The sequence below is a fragment of the Haliaeetus albicilla genome, chromosome 7, assembly GCF_947461875.1.
Source record: "Haliaeetus albicilla chromosome 7, bHalAlb1.1, whole genome shotgun sequence".
In the NCBI taxonomy this organism is placed as follows: domain Eukaryota; kingdom Metazoa; phylum Chordata; class Aves; order Accipitriformes; family Accipitridae; genus Haliaeetus; species Haliaeetus albicilla.
Window position 1 is genome coordinate 36,794,819 of NC_091489.1, and position 24,157 is coordinate 36,818,975.

Consider the following 24,157-nt stretch of genomic DNA (forward strand, 5'->3'; position numbering starts at 1 on the left):
ACTGCTTTACAGCAGTAGCTAGTTCATGTGTTTGGGATTTTTTAGTAATATTAAATGCTAATTTTTTTAAAAGACAATTTGCTTCATAGTTTGATTAATAAGAAATGTCTTTATTTACCGTAGGACTGGGGTAAACCAGGTGACCTGTGGAACTTGGACATCCAGTGGCATGTTCCTTCATCCGAGGAAATAAACTTTGCTTTTTATTTGCTGGATACTTTTCTTCAGCCTGAGCTCACCAAACTAGAGCACTATGCAACTGGAAAACTAGAAATGTCCAGGTTAGTGGTGATACGTAATATGGAGAAGGTGCATTTATCCACTCATGTCTGTTTTAAGTAGTTATTGCTAGTCGTACTGGCACTACAAAAATTGAGGAGTAAAATACTATGTTACACTGTCTTCGATATTATTCCAAGATTTCCAAGATTTTAAACCTTAAGAGTACATGTAGCTTGGAAGTGCATTTCATAAAATGGATAGCATTATTTTGAACAGAAAAGCTCTTAAAAAAAAAAAAAAAATCTTAAGACACTTTATGTTGCTATAAGGATTTCTCTGTTCCAGAATATTTTAAATACATACTACAAATTACATTTCCATTTAACTGTAGTCAGCAATAAAAAAAAGCTTTTCCTCTAGACTCTTACCTTGTTGTTTTGGCACAACCATTTGTATTACTAAGGTATGAAGTGGAACACAGAACTGATTTGGCTTGGAAATCTGCCTCTCTCTGCTTCCTTCCTACGACTAAATGGATTCAGTACATAGTGTGTCCCTGAAAAAAGTGGCAGTGATGAAACCGAGGAGGTAATGCAGAGTCAGTGGCATAACAAAGGAATGGAGGCAAGAATACTGTTGCCCAAACTTGTAAAACTCTGTTAGTGTAAAACTGTGGCTTCATAAGGATAGTTTCCTAAGCACAAGATAATAATGAGTTTAGTATGTACTAAAGCATTTATAAGTATCAAATAACTAAAGCTGTTCACAAGCATTAAATCTCAAACATTCTTTATTTCTCATGTTAAACCTTTGTGTCCTTGAAGCTATATATACTTCAGTTGATGTTCATAGCATGTGATGTCATACCTCGTGCTGTAAAGTGCAGCCCTATGTGAAACAGGGCATGGTGTATCGGACTTTTAAATATTTTTCTGTCTGACCAAGTTCCCACTTTTTTTTTATCTGAAAAAGACAATATACGCTTGACAAGTCAATGCCACCAAACTGCAATCAGAAAGTATACTTAGACTAAAAGAAGAAAGGATATGCTTCCTATTTAAGTCTTTGGTTTATTTGTATGTTTATTTCTTTTGTGGTTTTCTTTCCTCTTTGACACCTCGTATGTAAAGCTGTTAATTTGTAATGGAATTCGACTTTGATTTGGTCAAGGCTTCCCTGTGCTACCTAACAGAAATAAATGGTGGTGATTTGGGAGAATACGGCCAAGTGCATGAATTGCAAATTAAATTGGATGGCAAGATAGCAAAGTGGCAAGAGTAGAGAATACCATTAGTTGCTGAGGGAGTAACAGGTGTGAATAAATGGGATAGTAGATGAGCCTGCTAGTGGTTTGAATTGCAGTATTCTTAGAGCTTGAATTCTTGTCAAATTTTTTTTCCAGTATTCCACTAAGTAATAATTGGAAATCAAATTTTTTAATACATTTAGGAGTTTCAGAGTAACATTTTCTATTACAAAAGATAAAATGAAAAATTCTAACAGCCTTTGTTGAACACATGTATTTAGAGAGTTGATAAGTAATGCATGAGTACTAAGCTATTGGGTTAAGGAACCTCTTAAGAGGGTTGAAAGGAATTTTTTTACAAATCAGAGCTGCGTTCCACAAAGACAAGAACAAAGGGCAAAATTTGTAACTATACTAAAGGCTACTGCTTTAGATGAGATAGCTTTAAAAACAATTCCTTAATTCTCTAAAGAAACACAGAAAAAAATTGTTCACATTGTTGCATTATAATTTATCTTCAGACTGTAAAAAAAGTAACTTGAAAAGAAAGTATTCCCTCATCCTGCTCGTGGTGGAAAGGACTCTTCTTGGCCTTGGGGTGAGGAGTTATTTCATGGGTTTTATCTGAGATTAGATAAAATTCTTCAGAACAATTTTTGGGGGTAAAGCTGTCTGTTTTGAGGTTAGTTTATCTCATTATACTGAAGTTTTTTTCACAGTTTCAGAATATAAAATCTCCAAAGCAAGTTTTTCAGAAAATAAAGTTGGATGTTGAAGTTCTGTAACAGAATTAGGTTGGATCAAAAAAGCACAGCTTGATTTCTGTAGTGCTCCCTCTCTTGTTTAGAACTGATATAGCTAAAGAAAAAAGCTTTTATAAAACTTCACAAAAAAAAGATATGTTTTATCATTTCTGTATTTTCAAGCATTTAACAGATAAGTAATCAGGTTTTTTTTCTTTGTTTAAGAGATGATGTGCAGCAGTGTCTTGCTATAGTGCATAACTGCTTGATTGGTTCTGGGAACGTTCTGCCTCCTCTAAAAGGAGAAAGAGTGGCTCATCTGTAAGTAGAATTTATTTTAATATCACAAATTTTCTTAGCAATTATATTACTTCATACTGGTTTTTAGTGCTTTCTTATTGCTATTGTCACAGAACTGTTTCTAGTGGCTATTTTTAAGGAACTCTTATACTAGTATAAAGATACAGAAATTTGAAATAGTGACTTACATAAACATTAGAGTACTTAAAGCATGAAAGAATGTTAAAGTCCTTTTTTCCATGCAAGACACTGAAAATGTTTAAAAAAGGTAGGTGATGGCACTGCATTGCTGATGCTACTTCATGTAAAGGAAATGGAAGCTAGACATTTACTCATGTGTTTCCCCTCCTCTTAATTTCAAACCATAGTGCACTGCCATCTTACTAATGTTCCTGTCACCCTGAATGAGTAAAGTCATACATTCTGAACTTAACTTCTTGCAGGCTGTCTTCTCGTATTAAAATAGGAAGTAAGTCCCATTTGAATGCTCAAACCCCTGTGAATAATGTCAGAGCAGAACCTGGGTGCTGATGCCAGCATACAGTAGAACTCTAGCAACAACACTTGAGTAAACTTTCATTTTGGAAGTAATAGGAACTTTCTGTTCCATTACAGTAGTTCAGGCTTTAAAACGGACTATTTCTTAATAGATGGGATTGCTGCTTTAGGTTTGATTTCTTTGAGAAGGTATGTTGAAATATTAATGTTAGAGGCAATTATGAGTTTGATCTCAGTATTCCTGTTGTTATATATCATCTTTAAAATCTGGAGGCTTTCAGTTAAGCTTATGGCTGCAGTCTGTATTTGGTGACTATAAAGTCATTGCTGAGATTTTTTTGCCAAAGTACCAGCTACTAAAAGTGCCAAGGAGCATTGATGCAGTCTCAAACACCTTACTTCAGGTGCCTAACTTTTCTGAGCAGCTTGTACAGTGGGAGAGGCTCCTCTTGAGAACATCTGTTAAGCTGGGGAGCTTTGCAGAAGCCGTCTTTTGCCATTGACTATGGAAGAAATTCAAGGAAGTAATCTTTTAGTTAAAGAGGCAGTGCAGGATATTCAGGCTGATTATCTGTAAGGACTCCAACACCTTTCAAGAGGCATTGACTGTTCCTGTATCATCAATGTGCTGCTGGTCCATATTGGGAAAACGTGGGAGCGTGTTAGCATTGCTGCTTGATTCAGTCTGAATCCTGCCCTGGTGTCTGTTAGGCAGCAAGCACTAGACGCTTGCAATTCATGTGACTCATGGGTTCAAGGACAGAGTTTCTGGTGTTGGTCCTTCAAAAGAGAAGGATTTGTTGTTCTTGAACTTCAAAATACAAGGCTGTCTTGGCCCAAAAAGTCTTTAATGCCACCACCAAAAAAAAAAAAAAAAGTTGTAGCTGTAGTAATCTATTAATCAAGGAAGAAACACCTGTGTAAGAATAAGCAGTTTTGTACCCTTGTCTAGGCTATCTGATTGTCAATAACTGAAGCTTCATTTGGTTGAAGAACCTCACCACCTGTGAAGAAGAGTGAATTGTGTTCGTGTAGACTTTCTCTGGTTTTGTTTTGGTGTGGGGTGTTTAGAATCATCTTTTAATATTGTTGGGCAAGGTCTGTGAATTCTTAATGTACAGATTAAGACATTAGCCTATAATCAACTTCTAAATTACTTGTATACTTTATGGCAGATTTGCTTCATTCTATTAGTTATCTGTGCTGCCTTATTAAATATAGACAATTTACATGAGAACATGCTGAAATCAATTTGTTACTAAAGAAATCAAATCATACTTGTCTTGCATAATCTGAATTTCGGAACTCAATAGTTCATTCTACTAAATGTCTGCAGAGCTTCAGAATCCATCATTATCTAGTTTTGGACAGACTTTATGCATATTGATGAAACATCTTCTGCCCACTGTGAGCAGGTCTTACATCCAAACTTTGTTTACATTGCTTTTTAAAAACATAATTAAGGCAATTTATCTTTTCAGTGACCTTACGCAGGACTCTGGAATTTGCCCACTGAAGTTGAATGAATTTGGTTTAAGTAAGCTTTAGTTCTTATTCTTTGTATGATTTGGATTATCACAAACGGAACACAGATTTTTAATGAAGGAGACAATTTGAGGGAAGTAGAGTGCATTTGTGCACAGTGGATTGTACTTTGGCCTAGTAAGGTGGACTAAATACTTAAGGAGATCCTGTTGCACTTGATATCAGATAAATGTTAGATCCCTGTCAGTTTATTCAACTTACTTGGCAAGAAGAGTTATAAAGGACAATATCAATTTAGCATCTTGAGATGAGGCTGAGTTCATCCATCCAGGACAGATGGTGTTTGTTCTAGTGATGCTTCTTACAAAATGTATATTCTGTTTAATGGGTTACTGTATGTAAGCAAGGATCACAGAAGGGAATTACACCAAGAAGGAAGATGTTCTCTCCTCTGCCTTACTCCCTCAGCTTCCTTCCCAAAGAAATAACTGGAATATTTGTAATGAGGGAGATATCTTTTGATTTAAGCAGTATGAAACAGCTTCCTGTGAATACTACTTTCTATCTTGTATGTCCATAAAATTATATCCAGTTTGAATGTAGGAGGTGTCTCCTGATGAGCTTGCTATTAAAACAGAAAAAAAATTTGATTTTAATTGTTATTGTATTGTGAGTTTCTGGGGGGTTTTTTTGTAAGATAGCAGTTTACATTCCCAAGCCTGTTCCCGTTATATATAGTGGGAAGGCCCAAAAAGCACTCGGATTTGAAACTGAAGGGCTTTTATTGAAAGTAACTAAGTCAGTTACCCAGAACACCCTTATTTTACATAGTGAGTATTCACAGTTAGTACTTACCACTAGTGGTGATGATATTCACTGTCCTAAAGTGGCAGTATAGGAATATTTTTGAATGGAATTATTGGTAAATGGCTTGATACGTTTCATTTAAAAGAATTCTACATGTATACCTCTAAAACAAACTGGCACATGCGATTTTTTTGTCACATACCTCCTATGCCACTTAACTCGAATGAACCATAGCTGATCACACACTGTGTAGTACAGCATTGTTATTTGTGCTGGCTGTAAAGTAGAGCTGACTAGGTGTAACTACTAGATTTTCTTTCATCTTGACGGTTAAGGATACCTGAAGATTCTTGCCAAGAAAGACAGATGATGAATATTTGTTCCTTTGTAATCCTCTAGGCTGCTCACTTATTGAAAGGAAAATTACATAGATGGGGGAGAGCTTGGAGCTATGTAAATTGAACCTCAGCAGAAGAAATATGTGGCTAGAATGAACTTTAAAACTTTGTGTGTTGCGGGATGATGAATTGGATGTGATGGTTCAATTCATACTGTGAACTCTGTCTGCCTGCAGGCTGCTTCTGCCACCAATAGGGAAGACTAATTATGAAAATTATATATTGACCGTATGTCACAGATATCACAAGCTGGCCAAATGCTTATTTCATTATTGGTTGTCATAATTGACCTGTGGTGTTGCATAAAATTCCTATGCATGAGATGTGAGGTTTGGGGTTTTTTTGGATGGTTGGATTTTAAATCACAGTATTATATAAATGTGGCAGTCTTCTAGAGGAATGAGAATATGACAAGAGATATGAGCACTGTTTTGGGAGAAGAAAATGAGTGAATCTGGATTGAAGTTCTAAACCTTTCTGCTTTATAATAAATTGCAGAGATGAATGCATGAGACTGCTTCCACTAACATGGTAACTATTTGCTGTTTGGTGTTTTGTTGTTACTGTAATTCTTTTGAAGTTACTTCTACAGTAGGAGAATAGAGCTGTTGCAAATATAAGGCCTCTCCACTAGTGTGGAGACTACTACATTTTACTGTAGTAGTACTTTGAACCGAGGATTCTGGGTTTTTTGTTTATAGATGGTGTATTACAATTCATCAACATTGATGATACATTCCATTGATAATACATTCCATTATTTATGGAAATAATGTTTAAAAGTCTGTTGCACTGTTCACTTACAGAAACTTTTCATCTTGAAAAGTTTTGTGGGAAGTCACTTGGTACATTTCTATGGACTCTTACAGGGTTTTTTTGTTCCTCAGTGTCAAACATCTGAGAGTACCCAATAATTTCAAAATGTCTTAATTTCTTCTTGTTAACATTAGTCTGTTCTGCGTGTCAGCAGTTTGTGTTTATTTTATTTATTAACTATTGAAAATAGATTTGCTTCTTGAATAGTCAATATACAAAGTTTTTCTGTTGTGTGTTGTTTTTTTTTAAATTTTTATTTGTTGTTTGATAAAGCTGAAACTGAATAAGATTCCCCAGCATTGGTCTTGTATGTTCTCCTTGTTAGACAAAATCAAATTGTGCCCTTATTTTCATGGCTTAATAAATACTGGTTAGAGTAAAGGTTTCAAACTTCTGTTTATGTAGAAGTGTCTATATTGGCCTAAGCCTTCTTGAATCTCCTGTCAATCTAGGTTAATGTTTTCATGTTGATTCATTAGTTTCTCTTATTCCCTTTTTTTAATTGTTTGATGACTGGTAGTCTTCAAACTGAAAAGTGATATATTTAGTACAGAAAACACACTGTTAAATTGACCAACACTTGATTTGGGTATGCTCAGTATACCCAGAAGTATACACTCTGTGTTCGTGTGTGTGTGCATCCACACACTCGGTATACACGTCAGCATAGCTGTTGTGAAGTGCTTGAAGAGTGATTTCCTTGTTTAGTGAAGCTGAGCATAAATGGTTTAGGTTTCATAATGCTCCAACTTCTTTGGAGACCAAGCAGTTCTTATGTGTACTTTGTGATATTTTTTTTTTTCTTCCCAATTTTGGGAGCAAAATTCTCATTTGTGTTTTACATGAATGACAGATAATTTATATCCTTCTGAAAACCCCATCATAGCTTATGCTATTTTAAATGCTTAGTGTTACTGTGAATGTTTCATACATGAGCAGGTGTTTAGGGAGGAGACAGGCAATTCAGTAGAAAAATTATGCACATTTTGTGCACAAATAAACTGTGTAGTTGAAACTTGTCAGAACTTAAAAGAATAGTTAAATTTCAGTAGGAAATAGAACTTTACTAAGTGGCACTTGGTGTTGACCTTTTATTTTTTAGCCTGTAAGTAGCAAGGAATTTAAACTTCATATGTTTTGGAGATTGAATGAATATTCTTCTCAAGTGCTGTGTGTAACAAATTAATAGAAAACTATTTCATGACTCAATAGTGTGTATTTATATTATTATTCCACATAGTGTTCTTCATCTGTAGTAGACATGCCATTAATTGCAGATGTGTTCTGTGAATTACTTTTTTAATGCAAAATGGATAGTTACAAGGGGAAGGGGAAAAAAGGAGTTGAGGCTGCCAGAGGTTGTGAGGACTGATCCTTTATAACGGCAGTAGTTTTTTGTGGCTGAATTACGGTGTTCAAAGCCATAGTCAGAGTTGTGATGAATTATCCTGATATAGTTGGGGAAAAATGAATACAGAATTTTTTCTGCGCCTGCAGAAATACAATATAATGGTTGCTCTGCCACATGAGGTGTGTGCAGGTATACATAATGTTTCTGTTCACGCAGTCTACCCTTTTTCTTGAGGGGCCACTGTAATTGTAAGTGATATCAATGTCCTTTTGTTATAATGACTCCAATGGTCTGCAAATAAAGATTATTTCAAATGCAGACAGTATAAAGCTCTCTAAGGTTGAGAAATCTTTCACTGTTGTTCAGCTGAGTTCCCTTTCGCTTTGCTTCCCTTCCTTGCAGCCTACTTATTAACAAGGTAACACTAAGCAGTTGATTTAGGGAAGCAAAACCAGGGTTACTCAGAGAACATCCAGTTTTTGTCTCCCTCTTAAATACAGCTTGGTTAGTTAGGATGCAGTATTGTTCTACTCTTGCTACAGACATTGGTAGGAACTTTCTTAATGTCCTTTCACTGAAGGTGTTCAGACTGCAGGTCAAGGATAACACCGCTTCTTTTAAATGTGTAAGGATGTGATACCGTATGCTGAGGGGCAGGGCTAGCTAACCTTTCTTGGCATCTCCAGGAAACTTCCCAGCTCTGCTGGGGGAGCTGCACACAGAAAAGGAAACAGTTACTCCTCCACGGTGAGTAACCCTGTTTTCTCCTTGTTCACCTTCCGACTGTTGTCTCTTAATCTCTTATGTCAAAATAGGTTGATGCAGCCCTTGATCTAGGCCTTAATGTGGCGTGGGGTTTTTTGCAATTAGAAAAACTTCCTCTGCAATTGGTTCAGTGGAGTGATGCTAGAAGTTATTTGTGTCAGAAAAGCTGTATTTGATTGCTGAACTGTATTTATATACTGAGGAGAATATTTACACAGAGACTTGAATAAAGTGCTCTGTAAAATGTCTGGAAGTTGAAAAACTTAGTGCATCAATTTTTCTCAAATAAAGATGCTTTAGTTTTTGTACTGGGGCAAATAGGGGAGTGAATTCTTCAAAGTTCTGTTTAATTGGGATTTCTGTTCCAGCTGTGACTTTGGATACTCTTTGTTCATAAGTTTTCTTGGCAGTTTGTGTTGAAAACTGTTGATAGAGAAGGAAGCACAGTATTATTTATACATTGCATGAAACATTGTCATGAGAGTCTTGCTATCAGTATTGACTGAAGTTAAGAAGAACACTTCATGCCTCTTCCTTTTGTGTGTTCAAAGTAAAACACAGTTTTCTCTGGCTCAGTGGCTGACACTTACAATGCTGAATATTACTAGCATGGATCTTGGTTTGTGGGCCAGCTATAAAACTTTGTTGGTTTTGAACATAAAGTAGCCTTGTTGAAATAAATGGTTCTGCCTGCGGAGTAATGTCATGGTGCGTGTAAGGACTATACCAGGCTAGTTCTTGATTACTGGATGCTATGTGTTGAGTTGTTACTCCTGGTTTGCTCAGGAACCTGAAGTGTAGAGAGAGCTTGGAATGTTTTTTTTTCCTTTGTTTTAAATATTAGAGATTTGGTTCAGAACTTGGCTAGCTGGCAAAGAACAGTTGAATGCATTTTGCTGGGAGTGGGAAAGAAGCATGAAGATTTGTAATTTTTCTGTAGACTACCTGAGGGAAAACTGGGAAATTGCACTTTAATTTTCCTTGTCTTGTAGGTAGGAAAGCCTTATTTGAACTTAATTTGTGTTTAAGGGTAAAAATACATTAAAATACTGTAGAAAATATTACTATGAACTCATTTACCTGTCAACATATCCAGCATCCTGTACCAAAAAAAAAAGTAATTGCTTAATGTCTAGCTGCCTGAGATTTGTTGGATTTATCTGTTACCTTCTTTTTTTAAGAAGTAATAGTATTTGGGGTGGGAAGGTTCACCCCCCACCCCCCAAATGTTAATTGCAGAAATAACCCCTCTCTGTACTTTCCCACCTGGAAAGATCTGATCTTGGAGAAATACATAGCGAACACTTTCAAAGTCAATCATGTAGATTATTCTAAAAGAGCAAGTGTGTGAGACCATAGAAACTTTATATTTATTTATTCAGGACCAGAGTACTGGATTGATGTTGGATATTTTGGAAATTGTATTAGTGGCCAAGTTGTACCTTAAGCACCTATGCCAGTGCTGAGTTTTGGGGGGGAAAAAAAGTGGGAAGACTTTTGGAATGGCTTATTTTCCAGTTAACCTGGCACTACGAGAAATACAATGAGGAAAGTGAAATTAAGTCTTCACTTGATGTTTAAATCAATTAAGAAAAAAACATTTCAGTTTGACTTTTTTTGGTGTAGATGTGACTGTTAAAAGGGTTGCAAAGTCAGTTTACATAATTTTTGGTTGCAAGTTTTCTTCCTTCATCTAATCAGCACAATAATTGTAGCGCTCATGTTTTAATGTGTTCACTTATGCAGGAGAAACATGACCCTTATTTCTGGTTCTGACAGATAGAAGTTTGCCATTGCTTGAAATCTGAAAATTTATTTTAGTATCTCATAGCACATGCTCAGATATTGAATCTAGGGTTTTCTCGTGTGTTATTTAGCATTTGTAATAGGAGTAGATTCACATTGCTTCAGTTAGCTTTGTTCTGATTATACTGTCAATGCAATTTTATGTGAAGATAATTTTTATAGGGATTACTTTCTGATACTGTTTGTTTAATATAATACACTGGTGCATTTTGTCCTTGAAAGCTTGCATTTGTCAATCTTAATGTTGTAGGGGATAAGACTGTAGGTTTAAAAAAAAAACAACAAACCAAAACAAACCAAAACCGTATAACCAAAACACATCCCCGCCCCGCCAAAAGACCCAGGTGTATGTAGGGTATGTTCTTATGTCTTTTAAATTCATTGGCATGTGATAACTGAGTCTGTATTTTTTTTGCATGGTTGCATAAAAGCAAATCCACAAAGACTAAGAATTCATTTTTTTAAAAAATATTTTGGATGGATAAGTTTGACCCAAATCCTGGAAGAAGCATGGCTTTATTTTTTTGGTATGGTTATTAATAGTGAACTTCATACAGCAAGAAGTAGGACTTCTGTAGATAATGGGTACATTACTTTAAAGATAGGACTAAGGTCAGAAAACCTTTATTGGCTTAACTTGTCAGGAAAGGATTCTGCCTCAGCAGTCAAATTCACCTGTCTTTCCTAGACTAAGGCGATAAGGAGCCATGCTTGTTTTGATGAGTGTGTTCATAGGTTTCACAATGAGACCAAATCTCTGGCTGTTTAACAGAACTGACGAGGTTCTGGTTCAAGGTGGTGTCTTTATGGTGTACTTGTCTCTGAAAAACAGTCTGGCCCATAGGTATGGTTGATTTATAAATGTTAGAACTGAGGCATACTATTAGTAAATCTAAACATCTTTGGCGCTACTGGCATGAAATTTAACTTGTTAAAATGAATTAAATGTCAATGAAATTCACATAGTCAATGATTTCCATAATGCATAGTAATACTTGGTTTGTTTTCATGCAGGGTCCCAAGTCTGGTGTCTTTGGAAGAGACAAAACTGTACACTGGTGTTGAATATGGTAAGTAGGTCCTAATTCTGTTCAGACAGGTTGTAAGTGTTGTTTTCTTTTTTTTTTAACTGCTGTAAAAACAGTAGGTTCTTTTTGAGACCATAATTCTGATTCTTCTCATTAGATGGGCTTTTTTGGCCAACACAGGTGTTCTTGTGTACACACCTTTTCATCTTCAGTGTTGGTATACAAGATACAAATCTGCTGCAGTAATATGGCTGGGAATGGGAGCTCAGGTCCAACCCTCCGGTCAGAATGGTTTGGGGTCTTGTACTTCCATGCAAATGAGGGGTGCAGAAAGCAACACCCGTCACCCAAGGACTGCACTTGAGAGATGGAACCAAGGCATAACCTGTTAAAGGCTGTGACAGCTCCATTAGAAGAAAACTGCGTTTTTCAGGCTTTGTGTGTATTCTTCACTATCTTCCAAATGAAGATGGGCTATTTAAATAGGGTAGTGAGACACACAGCGACTGCTATCAGACATTTAATAGTTTTAGGTGCTTTAATGCCTCCTCTAAAATCTGGTCTGTTACTTTGCAAGTGGTGAGTTTGTAGCCATATAACATGTAACAGAGAATGGGCGTTTATTTAGTGGTCTTTTGCAGCAATTAAGATTTTTCTGCTTTAAAACTTTCCAAGGGGACTGCTTGTATCATTGACCCTTCTTTCTTCTGCATTTTTTGTTGTTTAAGTTGGGAATGTCTGTTCTCCAACTTGTATTGAAGGGGAGTAAGTCCCCAGTTTTTTGCTGGCGCTGTCACCTGATAGGTAAAATCTGTATTCTGTTGACTTTCTTCTTTACCCTGCTTACTGTGTTACTCATTTTTCATATGCTAAATAATCTGCCTCAGTCTGTGGTTAGAAATGAAGCCAACTGTCAAGGCAGATAAAGAAGATTATATACCTATAGAAACCATACTGTTGACTTGATAAACCAAAGAAGGCCCTATGAGAGTGGTGTCCTTAGATATAACAAGGTGGTTATTTTTATAATAGGCCATACTGCCATTTCTGAATAGTCTGCTCTGGCTTTCCACTGTTTTACTTATCTATAAATTGCTTTTTATGGTACTGTATAATAAAGAAAAAATATTTCATTTTTTTGTAGATTTATCAAGAGAGAATTATCGAGAAACAATTGCAAGGGTTACAAGGAAATTGCTGCGTAAGTTTAACCACTCCTATCTAAAAAGTACTGTGTTGTGCTTTTAAGTATAATTTTATAGATGAGGAACTTGTTTTGTCTACTTTGCCTATAATTCTTAAATTCAAGCTTTATAGAAATACAATTATTGTTTAATTTTTAAAGCTCTTTTCCTGTCTGATAATAAATTATTTTTCTTCCAATTGCAGGCTATATACTTGATAATTCAGAAGATGATACCAAGTCTTTATTTCTAATAATAAAGGTATACTTATAATTTGTACTACTTAAGACAAGATTACTTGTTTTGCAAAATAATCACTCTTTGTCACCTTTTTCTTTTTACAGATTATTAGTGATGTTTTACAGTTCCAAGGATCTCACAAGCATGAGTTTGATTCACGATGGAAAAGCTTTAATCTAGTGAAAAAGTCAATGGAGAACAGGGTCAGTGATTTTTCTTTGTAGAACTTAGGTGAGGGATGGAAATAGCTCCTGATTTTCAGAAGCACTTCTTTCATGTTTTTGTTACTGTCCTAATCAGTTTTCATAATTTTGAAATCTAATTCCTTTATAAGCATATTGTTTTGCAGTGCTTTTGTACTTTTATTTGGAAATCTTATGAGCAAATAGCTTAGCATTTCTGAACTGTAGTAACCCTCAGTTTGCATATATTCTTGGACCAAAGTCTGAGATTTGGCATGATGCTCCATTCTGGTCCTTGTTAACCGAGAAATTTCTGTGACCAGAGCTTCATTTTGCTTACAGAGTAATAGGCAAATAAAAAAAAACTTTACCAGGACAAAATAATCAAGGTTGTCTGCCAAGAAGAATTTCTACGTGAAATTTGCCTGTTTCTAGACGAAAAAGAGTACATGGGGAATTCAGTCAGCACAAATTGCTAATATGAATACTGAAATCTAAACCCAATTATGCATTTGTTTACAGCTTCAAGGAAAGAAACAGCATATCAGAGCTTTGCTGATAGACAGAGTTATGTTGCAGCATGAGGTAATACTTTCACTTAAATCTTCACTAACCACTTTACCTGAAAAGCTGATCTGTTACATTGTCATTTAGCAAAAGGTGCAATAATCCTGCACTAGTGTTTCTCTTACATGTGTGAAATGTAAAAACAATCTGTCCTTTATTTGTGTTTTCTATGCAATTTAGCTGAGAACACTAACGATGGAAGGCTGTGAATATAAAACTTCCCACCAGGAGATGATCAGAGATCTTTTGTGTTTGTCCACAAGTTCATATGGTCAGGTAAGGAACAACCCCTTTTAAACTGAAATATATGGAGTTTTTTGTTGATCTTTTCAAGTTATGTTTTCAGGGTCTTCGCTTTTCAATTTGTTTCCATGGCAACATGAAATATTTACTTATTTCATTTGCATTAGTTGCCAATTTTGAAATAGGTTTTGCTTTAAGTCCCTTCTTTGTCAAATAGAGGACTTAACTGAGTGGAGAGGCTGCCAACTTAGGTTACAAATTTTAAATTTTTTGAGGGACTTAATTCTAAGTTTCTAAAAACAATAATTCAATTAAAATTAATAAAAATATACCAGATCAAGGTTTTTAGATGTGATTATATGATTCATGATACTATTTGAAAAGCTAAGTCTACTTTTAGGTAGTAGCTATGATGGCATCCTAGTTCTTAAAAATACACAAAACAAGCGTGCTGATAGTTGGATTGTGAACTCTTTGCCCAGTGGGAACTCCGTGTGTATATGTAAGTTCAGATCCATCCACATGTCTACAGGCTCTTTAGAGTAACACTAACTGCATCTGTTATTCTAGCTGTTTGCTTTTCAAATTGTCTTAAAAACACATTGACTGGTTTTGGCAGCATAAAGAATTTTCTTTGACTTTGTAGCTGTTCTCAAGTAAATGCTAGAAACAAGAAGTAACTTTTTATAAACAACTGTCAACAAGGGTGAGGGGAAGCATGCTATTTACAACCTTCTACAAATAATTTTGTTTCTGTGCACAAATACCTCATGTAAACTCTGTGCATAAGTAACTGAAATGGATAAGGGTGTTATTTTTGTATAGTATATTTTTGATTCAGAAGACTTTCTAGTAATGTCTCTCTTCCCACAGGTCAGAAGTAAAGCTCAGCAAGCATTTTTCACAGCTTTGGGAACATACAATTTTTGTTGCAGAGATATCATTCCCTTGGTTTTGGAGTTCTTGCGTCCAGACCGGCAAGATGTCACTCAGAAGCAATTTAAAGTACAGTCTCATTAACTTTTTCATGTCTGTCTTTTGAAAGTGTTTTTGTAGGAGAATTTTTAATGGTGAAAGCAGGATTTACTTGTTTATTGGTGTGACTCTTGATATTTTCACGGCATATAGTTTATGCATGACTAGTGTAAGTAATTATTTGGATTAGGATCAGATCAGTTGTCAAGAGAAATGTTGTGTTTATGTATGTTCCTCATTTCATTGTGTATTCGGATATTACAAAAATGTTAACACTTATTTTTAAATTATGAAATGGAAATTGAGAAGCTATAGTCCAAGGTGGTAAAACTCATTAAGCTGTTCTGTCAGCTGTAGCAGTACAAGAAAATAGCGTGAACTGGACAAAAAGTTGATCACCCAAAAAAGTTATACTAAATCAGGTGGGTTTTGTTATGAAGTGGTGGATAATTGCTGATGCTGTCAGGCCTAGAAATGGTGCTGACGCAGTGATGCCAGGATGCAACCTATTTGTCCAGGTGTTCGAATGCATCACGCTCACCTCCTTCCTCTGCACCCCCCTCAGTCCTCCTGGCCACAGAGGCAAGTTGGACTCTTGTCCTATGGTCAGAATAACAGCTATGGCTTACTATCCTGCTCCAGCTCCCTGACAGGGACTATTAGACAGCACATGATTACTTTGTTTGCATATCCTATTATCCCTCTTCTTGTTTCTTCTTATTTTTTTTCTGCCATCCTTGTACCTCCCTTTCTCTGTCCCTGTCTCTTTCCAGATACACAACCCACGCCTAGTTAATTTTTCCCAAATGGTCCCAGTTTTGCTACACTTAGAGCATTTGCTACCATACCTGAATTTGGTATTTCTGATACTGCTACCAGGCAGTCTTAGCCTATATGATATTACTGATGTGGTTACCTAGGCACTGTTTTTCTTGTGAGACTCTGCTCTCCAAAAGGTCCCCAAGGTTTCCTTTCACATTTCCCCATAACTCCCACTTAATCACCCGTGAAATCCAACCCCCCTTTGTTTCACTGTGTGTAACTCTTGTCAGCTTCTCACACAATCACCTGTCACGTTCACCAGTTTGTTGTGTCCTGTCCAGTAGTTACCCACATCCTGTTCAGTTGGTGTCATTTCAGATGCCTAGTTAACAGCATTATTATTTGCCTGCAGCCCAAACATGAATAAGTTCACAGAAAGGCCAGGTGTGGTACTTGATCACTGAATAATCTCCCTTATAATCTAATTCAGAAATCAGCCATTCTGTGGATAAATTAATTGGCAGGGCTTCCAATCTTATTAAAACGGCTCTTTAGCATGAAGAGGATTCTGTGAAAAATCTTCAGTATTTTGACAATGAGGCCACGTAGCTGAATGTTTATGGTACATTTTAATGATTTGGTAATGTCAAGATTCATTTTTATTCTGTGTGGGTGCATGCTTATGTAGATAGATATCACTTATATATGAACAATGCTTTAGTTTTCTAAAATTAGATCTTTCATTTTACAGGGTGCCTTATATTGTCTACTTGGAAATCACAGTGGAGTATGTTTGGCAAATCTTCATGATTGGGATTGTATTGCACAGACGTGGCCAGCAATTGTTTCTTCTGGTCTTAGCAAAGCTATGTCCTTGGAAAAACCGTCCATAGTTAGACTCTTTGATGACCTAGCAGAAAAAATCCATAGGCAGTATGAAACAATTGGATTGGATTTTGCAGTAAGTGACAGATTGCTTGGTATTAATGTCTTGGATTCTGAGAGCGTTTGATTACGAAAATGCTTGAGACCCATGTACATTGTTGGAGTTAGTGTTAGCATTCTGCTTTCTGTTATGGAGGAATGTAGACATGTATTCTTGAGACCGAAGTAACAGAGCTTCCTGTAATACTATTGGAATTTGTAACTTTTTGTTAACCTCTAAGGAAGCCTGTTGCCTCTCAGTGTTAATTAGCATGGGTCATGCTGATCAGGTGTGAAGATGTGTGTTGGTAGGACAATGTCATCAAATTAACATTGTCAGTATTTGTAGTGTCATCCCACTGTGCTAACACACATCACTCATTACACAACTGCATCTTGCCTAATTAGTGGGATAAATGGCATGGTACTTTCTTTAAAGAATGAGTGCTAATCAATAAAAATCTTTTTTTAAACCATTTTCATGCTTAATGAAATACTAAAGTTTGTCTTAACTTTATTTTGAAATAGAATAAAACATGTACTTGGAGAAATAATTCTGTTGTGTGAGCACAATAGCTGTCTTCCCTGCTTCTTCACAGACTTGTCTATGTAGACAGGAAATTCTGCACTCTGCTAATTTCAAAACAGAAACAAACATTAAAAGCTTCTAAGTTGCTGCTCAGTCCCAACTCTTTGCATTCTCTGTCAATAGGTTCCAGAAAAATGCATTGAGATAGCTGTTATGCTGCAAAAATCGGAACATCCAGGTTCAAACTTCACAGGTCTTCGTTCAGAAGAAATTCAGTTAGGAATTCAGCGACAGAAAGAGAAGAATGCTGAGGCTCTGCGGTAAGTTAAACTTCCCTGAACACCAGCTTATACTGTCTAATATTTACTGTACATTAAATGTAATAATCCAAAATTACTAAACTAAATCTTAAGTTCTACAAAATCAGAATGCCCAAGAATTGTTGTGGTGTGTCTTCTCTCTTGACTTGGCAGCCTCTCTCCTCTACACTCATATTTCCTTCTTTCCTCTTCCCTGCCCTGCCAGTTGGTGCTGTGTTTACTGCATTGCCTTAACCCACCTTTTGTTGAGGCACTGTTACACTATTTTTAAATGGTTCTCTCGGTATTGTCTCGTTGATTATTCCCTCTTTTTCCCTCAGAAACTATGAAAATTTGGTCAACATGCTGCTGGACTGTGTGGAACAAAGAAATCTGTAAGTCTCCCTTTCTGTGCATGAGAATTTTTTTGGGGGTGGATTGGAGGCGACTACATGAATAAATACCAATTGCATCAAGAAGTGCAGTTAGCATGACCAGAATTGAGTAATATTTTTCCACTCTCGAGGTAATTGTCTTAAAGCAGTATGTCAGTAGCAGTCTTGCGTAAAACGTATTTTAGCTAGCTTCTTGGAGGGCTTTTGCAAAAGTAACTGCAGAAATTGAATTTCTGGAGGTCCTCGTGCTTTTGTTTATGGATTCGCCTTGCCTGAACAGGAAAATTAAGGCCAATATAGGGGAATCTTGCATTACTGTCTTCTAGGTGAAGAAGTGAATGAGTCATGAATTTCTTTTCACTGGGAGCTTGATTTGTTAATATAAGGTGTTAAGCTTTCTCGTTAATTAGTTTGACCTGTTGTATTTTTTTAATATTTTTTTGTTCTGGGAAAAAAGCTCTGGTTCTGTCTGCATAATACTGGCGTCCAAATAGATTTTAATTGGTAGCATAATATTTCTGTTTAAAAACATTAAAAGAATATCCCTATAGGTCTGTATTTTACATTGAAATGTCAAGATCAAAAAGGCACTGTTAACTGAATATGTTTGATCACACTTGTGTGTTCCCAGAACACTGGAGGTTTCCCTAAATGACAGTTAAGCTTGTTGACTATAGCAGTGACATAGAACATGACTTATGTTAGTGCAAACATATTTACATAATCTTAATACGTATAATCATTTCTGTGCAAAAACAGTACATGCAACTATGCTCCTTACTGTCTGTTTTGAATATTTTGGGTGTTGTGGTTGTTTTTTTTCTTTCTTTTTTTTTTTTTTTTTTTTAGTCCCTGGAAGTTCGAGCACATAAGTATTGGTTTTCTGTCTCTGCTTCTGAGGGATGATAGGATACTGCCTGTCCGTGCCATAAAATTTTTTGTACAGTGTCTCAACCATGATGCAATTGTAGTTCGTAAGGTAAAACCAACATAATTATATCTTTTTGTTTTGCTGCTCATTGGGGTTTAGGTCAGATGTTTGTGGTGTTTTGCTGTGATAAAACACAAAAGCTGAGGTGTACATTCCTTCTCGCCCTTCCAGCCATGCGTGTGTACAAAAGTTCCTAATCCAAGAAGATGACAGTCTTGGCAGTGCTGTAGCCGTGACATATGGTGTAGAGTCTGTAAACTGTGAAAACTTGGAATGTACCTATTAATTTTTATTCACTTCAGAATTCTTTTGCAGACTTATGTGTTTTATTTGTACCTTTCATTCTGCTTGTTGCCTCAGTGAGGCTTGAAAGTAATGGTCACCTCCTTTTTTTCCTGAAAATGATTAGTGGGGAGGTTTTTCTGGTCTATAAAGGTCACACTTAAGTCATGTCCTGTATCCCCTGAAATGAGTGAGATTTACTTCTTTATGGGAAGTATCAGCCACTGGGGTGACAAAGTTCACTGTAATGTTCACTGGCTTTTTAGGGCGCCGAGTAGCTGGCTTAAATATGTCTGTAATGAGATGATTAGACACATCCTTTTGGAGGTAAGTGTATGGAATGGGTACATTAATGCCGATTTTTTTTCTTTTAGGTGGCCATCTCAGCTGTGGCTGGTATTCTTAAGCAGCTTAAGAGAACACACAAGAAAGTGCCCATCTGCCCTTATGAAATAAGTAAGTTTTATTTAATGTGAGAAATGTCTTACATTTAGCCTAAAATTTTTTTAAAAGCATATATTTCTGGTTAAATTAAACATAGAATCATAAGCTTTTCACTTCTCTCTGGTTGTTAATGTCCAAAGCAAACAAAATAGGTAATACAGTCGGTCATTTTTCAGTTGTTTGGTTTTTTGGTTTTTTTGGGGAGGGGGTGGGGTTTGGGGGGGGGTGTGTTTTTTTTTTTAAACAGTGTTACATGTGCAAGTGTGTATTAAGCTTTCACTTATTTCACTTATTTGAAGTGAGTTAGAACTTCAGAGAGATATGGTCATTCTCCTTTCAGAAAGCCTTATAATTTGTGAGAATAATATGTGTATTTCCTTTTTATTCTTTAGTCATTTCAAATGGCACATTATATAAATTACTAAAGGAATCTCTTCTATTACTGTTAGTGTTACTTTTAATTTCCTAGGGCAAATCTCTGTACAGATTTGATTGGGCTGAGGGAGACATAAAAGCTCTTTAGAATCTTTTGTTAAAAGTAAGTCGTAACATTTGCTGGGACTGTTAATGAGCAAGCTTGATTGAGCAAGTATAAATTCCTCTTTAACCAGGTGGAAACCCTAAGCCTTCCAGCATTCAGGCTGGGGACAGACCGGACAACCAGTGGCTGCACTATGACAGTCAGAGTTTACCAAAGACTAAGGAAGCTTGGGAGTTATGTTGTTTTGTGGAGAAAACACACTGGGGATATTATACCTGGCCTCAGTGAGTATCATTAAGCATTAAGATAGAATTGTGAGAGTCAGCAGAAAAAAACTTGTGGGAAATTAAATAATGTTTGTTAGGTTTAATTTTTTTAGTTTCATCCTTTGTGCCTCTTGCTTGTTGTACCACTTCTGGGTGGGTTTTGCGGGACGGGGGACGGGGGCGTTGTCGGTTTGGTGTTTTTTTAAGTATTTGTTTCCTACCTGTTTCTCTTTGGGTTTTGTGGGTACTATAGACACATAGTTTATATGGCTATTTAACTGCTGGTTTTAAAATGAGGTATGCATGCTTGAAAATTATATTGTTGTGAAATATGCAGAGTATTCGATCACTAATAATTCTGGATTGCTTGCTGTAGCAAAACCTTTGTAATAACAGACTTAATTTTTTTGCTGTAAATTTTAATTTTCGCTCCTTTGGAGTTGATGATAAATCCTATTTAATATAGAGAATATAGAAAATAATCATAAGCTTTATTTTTTTTTGAAACATGTTTCTGTATTTTTTTTTTTAATATTCAGAACTATGACAGTTTATGCTCCAGTTGAGCATCAACCAAAGCTTGGGCGAAGGAGAGATGAGCTGACAGAGGTAAGGGTTTCAGTGTGTTTCAGTTGTGTGGGTTTTTTAATACTACTTTTTCCTCCTTTCTTTTTTTTAATATTGTCCACAGATTACTGTGGAGATAATGTGCAGCTCAAATCCCCTTTTCTCTCTTACTTTAAGTGTTGCTTGCCATTTAGAGAGTGCTTATATAAAATATGTGTCAACAGATTTGTTTTACTTGATTGCAAACCAAGCTGGAGATTGAACTCAACTATGCAGTTTCATGGCTGTGTAGATATAATCATGTTTTTAACAAGCAATAAGTGATAACTATTCTGAAACCTAGATCCTCACAAGACATTTTTAATCATATTTTTCTACTTCATTTTCATACTTACTGTGTTCGCATACAAGAAGAAATTACTATTTTAATGTATTGCAGCTTCTTTGTTAGTGATCATGGAATAATTGTATTAATGAGCACTTTCTTGTTTCCTTTCAAATCTTTATCAGAGTTTATAACAAGGTAATTAATGACAGTGGGAATGACTACTTTGTAGGGGTTGTGCTAGTGAAAGGAAAGACAATACAAGGTCATTAATGAAAAAAAAAAAAAATCAGGAGTCTGGCAAAACATTACCCAGTATGCCCTATAAAATGAAGGGGAAATAGATAACTAAGGCATGATTTTTGCCAAATATAGAATTAAAATGAAAAATGGGACTTGGAAAGATTCGGGTATCACTGTGACAATCAAGCACCTCAAAGCTAATTCTTAATTTTTTTTCCTCTTACAGGCAGAACAGATTATATATGATCACTTTTCTGATCCCAAGTTTGTTGAGCAGTTAATAAAATTTTTGTCTTTAGAAGACAGAAAAGGAAAAGACAAATTTAATCCTCGCAGATTTTGCCTCTTCAAGGTAACTAGAGTTCAATAACTAAATTGCTTCTATTTTGTAGGTAATTATCAAAGCGTGGAAGAGCCACACACTATGTGGCTTATATCCCGCTGTTGCAAAATGTTGATTTTTTAAAGGTATGCTGCTATGATTAATACTAATAATCCTCTTTTCTGATTAACTACTAAGGGAAACACATTTAAAGTAATATAAAAGTATATAGGACACTTGTATATAATTCTGTTATGAAAGCAAAGTAATTTAACTTCCTAGATATTCAAATCTCAAGTGCTTCACAATCTTATGTTCTTCTTACAAAGATAATGGTTTAGTTGGATAATTACTGAAGACACTTTCACATCTTGTTTTACAGGGCCTTTTCAGAAACTTTGATGATGCCTTCTTGCCAGTTCTTCAGCCCCATTTAGAACAACTTGTGGCAGATTCCCATGAAAGCACCCAGAGATGTGTAGCTGAAATTATAGCTGGCTTAATAAGAGGTTCTAAACACTGGACATTTGAGAAGGTGCTGAAGTAGTATTTTTGAGTGATTCAGGGAATTTAAGGAATAAGTTTGAATTATTAAACAAATTAAATGCATGAAGTTGAAGGCTTTTAATGTGTCACCAATGTCCAAGAAAGGACTGGAAAATGTGCTTCATTGCCAGACTTTGAGCACAATTCATAGCTTGGTTTGGTGCCTATATAATACTAGGTGTTAGTAAAATGCTTCAAGATTAACACTAAGAACAGTTTGCTAGTAAAGAGATAGCAAAGCTGACATGGTTTGTAGTTTCCAGTTGGAATTAGTGCTTATGTCCACCTCGGACTGCCACATCTTTAGTCTAGACCTAGCTGCCTAGATTGTCTTTAAATGAATTTCTGTGCTGAAAAAAATTTCTGGGAGAATCAGTTCCTTAATGAAAAAAAAAAAAAAGAAATTGTAAAATCGGGGGGTGGGGGTGGGTGGGGGAAGTCCTTGGGGTATACAAAACTGCTATCCTACCAAAAGCAAAGTGTATGCAGTCTCTGATACAATTGTACTTAAATCACCATGAAAATGGTGCATATGTAGTCCACAGTATTTCTAAACACCTTGTAAACAAAATTAAAATGATTCCTGAAATCTTAACCTCTGATAATATTTATTTCCTTTTTTAAGTAGTGTATTGTAGCTGCTTCCAGAATCAGTATTGTTCTTCCACGATTTGAAAAGATGGAAGGATTTGGCTTCATAGAGGTTAGAGAGCCATTTTGTTCTTAAATAGACAAATCTTGTCTTTTGCCTTTTTGCTGAGCAGGTGGAAAAACTTTGGAAGCTTCTCTGTCCATTGCTTCGAACAGCTTTATCCAACATTACGGTGGAAACGTATAATGACTGGGGCACATGCATAGCAACCTCCTGTGTAAGTACCCCATTTTTAGTCTTGTAAAGCTATATCCAGATGGTCAAGTTTTACAGATAATATGTAAATAAGAGCCTTATGAACAGAGGTATTTGGGTATATTTTATCAGCTAAAACTGAGAACTGTAAATACAGTATAAAAATAACTTCCATTTAACATCTTATAGCTTTTCTGGAAATTTTATTCCCTTCTGCCTTTTGCAGACAAATATAACATTTTAGAAAGGAAATAAAGCCTTAGTTTTCTTTTTAAATATTTTAAAAGAGCTGTATAAGGTTAGTGGGTGATGTTATTGTGTATGCTTGCAATGTGTTCAATTTTCGTGGGAGTTTTTGCACTCAAATTACACATTTATTCTTGCTCTAAAAGTGTGCAGCTTAGCATTATGCTGTGAAAATTAAGTCTCAGGTTATCTTCTAACATACAGTAAGATTTCTGTACACTGTGGTGGACTGGGGAGTTGTGGTGTCTGAGAAGCAGGGTAAAGGATAGGCCACAAATATCTTGGATCAGTAATTCTTTGAAATCACTCGGCAAAATACAGCATAGTTTGTCAGCCAGAACCCTGGCAATTAATTAGCAAAATTCAGACATGATTATTCATATATGTAAAAAATGAAGCTGAAATTCCTTCTATTCCTACCGTTGTATTTACTAAATAATTAAAAATGTGTGTAGTTTCGTTGGGTTTCCTCCTATTGAGGTTCATTGTGAAAAGATCTTTAACTTTGCACTTGCTTAATAGAATAAACCCAAGGGATGCAAAGAAAATCTGTCAAAACTGTCCTTGTTTATACATTATTTACTTTTAAAAAATGCCCTATTTGCTTATATATCTGATATCCCTTTATTTTCAGGAGAGCAGAGATCCTAGGAAACTGCACTGGTTATTTGAATTGCTGTTGGAATCTCCATTGAGTGGTGAAGGAGGATCATTTGTAGATGCATGGTAAAATTAATTTTAACTGTTTATTGTGGCTGAATAAAGAAGGAAATAAAGCATGGATAAAATGTATTGAAAGCATATTGTGCCAGCTGGCTTGTAGAAGCAGGGAACAAAAGCGCTGCTTTCCAGTTAGCTTTCCCCACACAGTGGCAGTTTCTTTGTTGTTATT

General features: G+C 35.8%; 1 protein-coding gene across 3 annotated transcripts in view; it reads left to right on the forward strand.

Moving 5' to 3' along the window:
- PSME4 (proteasome activator subunit 4) overlaps nucleotides 1-24,157 on the forward strand; it is a 71,714-nt gene that overhangs the window by 34,205 nt on the left and 13,352 nt on the right. For all 3 annotated transcript variants that reach the window (XM_069787724.1, XM_069787722.1, XM_069787723.1), the window contains 20 exons: nucleotides 124-281; nucleotides 2,437-2,532; nucleotides 11,452-11,507; nucleotides 12,610-12,666; nucleotides 12,855-12,910; nucleotides 12,994-13,092; nucleotides 13,594-13,656; nucleotides 13,819-13,914; nucleotides 14,755-14,886; nucleotides 16,370-16,579; nucleotides 17,255-17,391; nucleotides 17,712-17,765; nucleotides 18,615-18,744; nucleotides 19,353-19,434; nucleotides 20,034-20,187; nucleotides 20,709-20,778; nucleotides 21,531-21,656; nucleotides 22,009-22,161; nucleotides 22,937-23,041; nucleotides 23,900-23,991. In XM_069787724.1, the coding sequence (XP_069643825.1) occupies nucleotides 124-281; nucleotides 2,437-2,532; nucleotides 11,452-11,507; nucleotides 12,610-12,666; nucleotides 12,855-12,910; nucleotides 12,994-13,092; nucleotides 13,594-13,656; nucleotides 13,819-13,914; nucleotides 14,755-14,886; nucleotides 16,370-16,579; nucleotides 17,255-17,391; nucleotides 17,712-17,765; nucleotides 18,615-18,744; nucleotides 19,353-19,434; nucleotides 20,034-20,187; nucleotides 20,709-20,778; nucleotides 21,531-21,656; nucleotides 22,009-22,161; nucleotides 22,937-23,041; nucleotides 23,900-23,991 (2,126 nt within the window). The remainder of the gene's footprint in view (nucleotides 1-123; nucleotides 282-2,436; nucleotides 2,533-11,451; nucleotides 11,508-12,609; nucleotides 12,667-12,854; nucleotides 12,911-12,993; nucleotides 13,093-13,593; nucleotides 13,657-13,818; nucleotides 13,915-14,754; nucleotides 14,887-16,369; nucleotides 16,580-17,254; nucleotides 17,392-17,711; nucleotides 17,766-18,614; nucleotides 18,745-19,352; nucleotides 19,435-20,033; nucleotides 20,188-20,708; nucleotides 20,779-21,530; nucleotides 21,657-22,008; nucleotides 22,162-22,936; nucleotides 23,042-23,899; nucleotides 23,992-24,157) is intronic.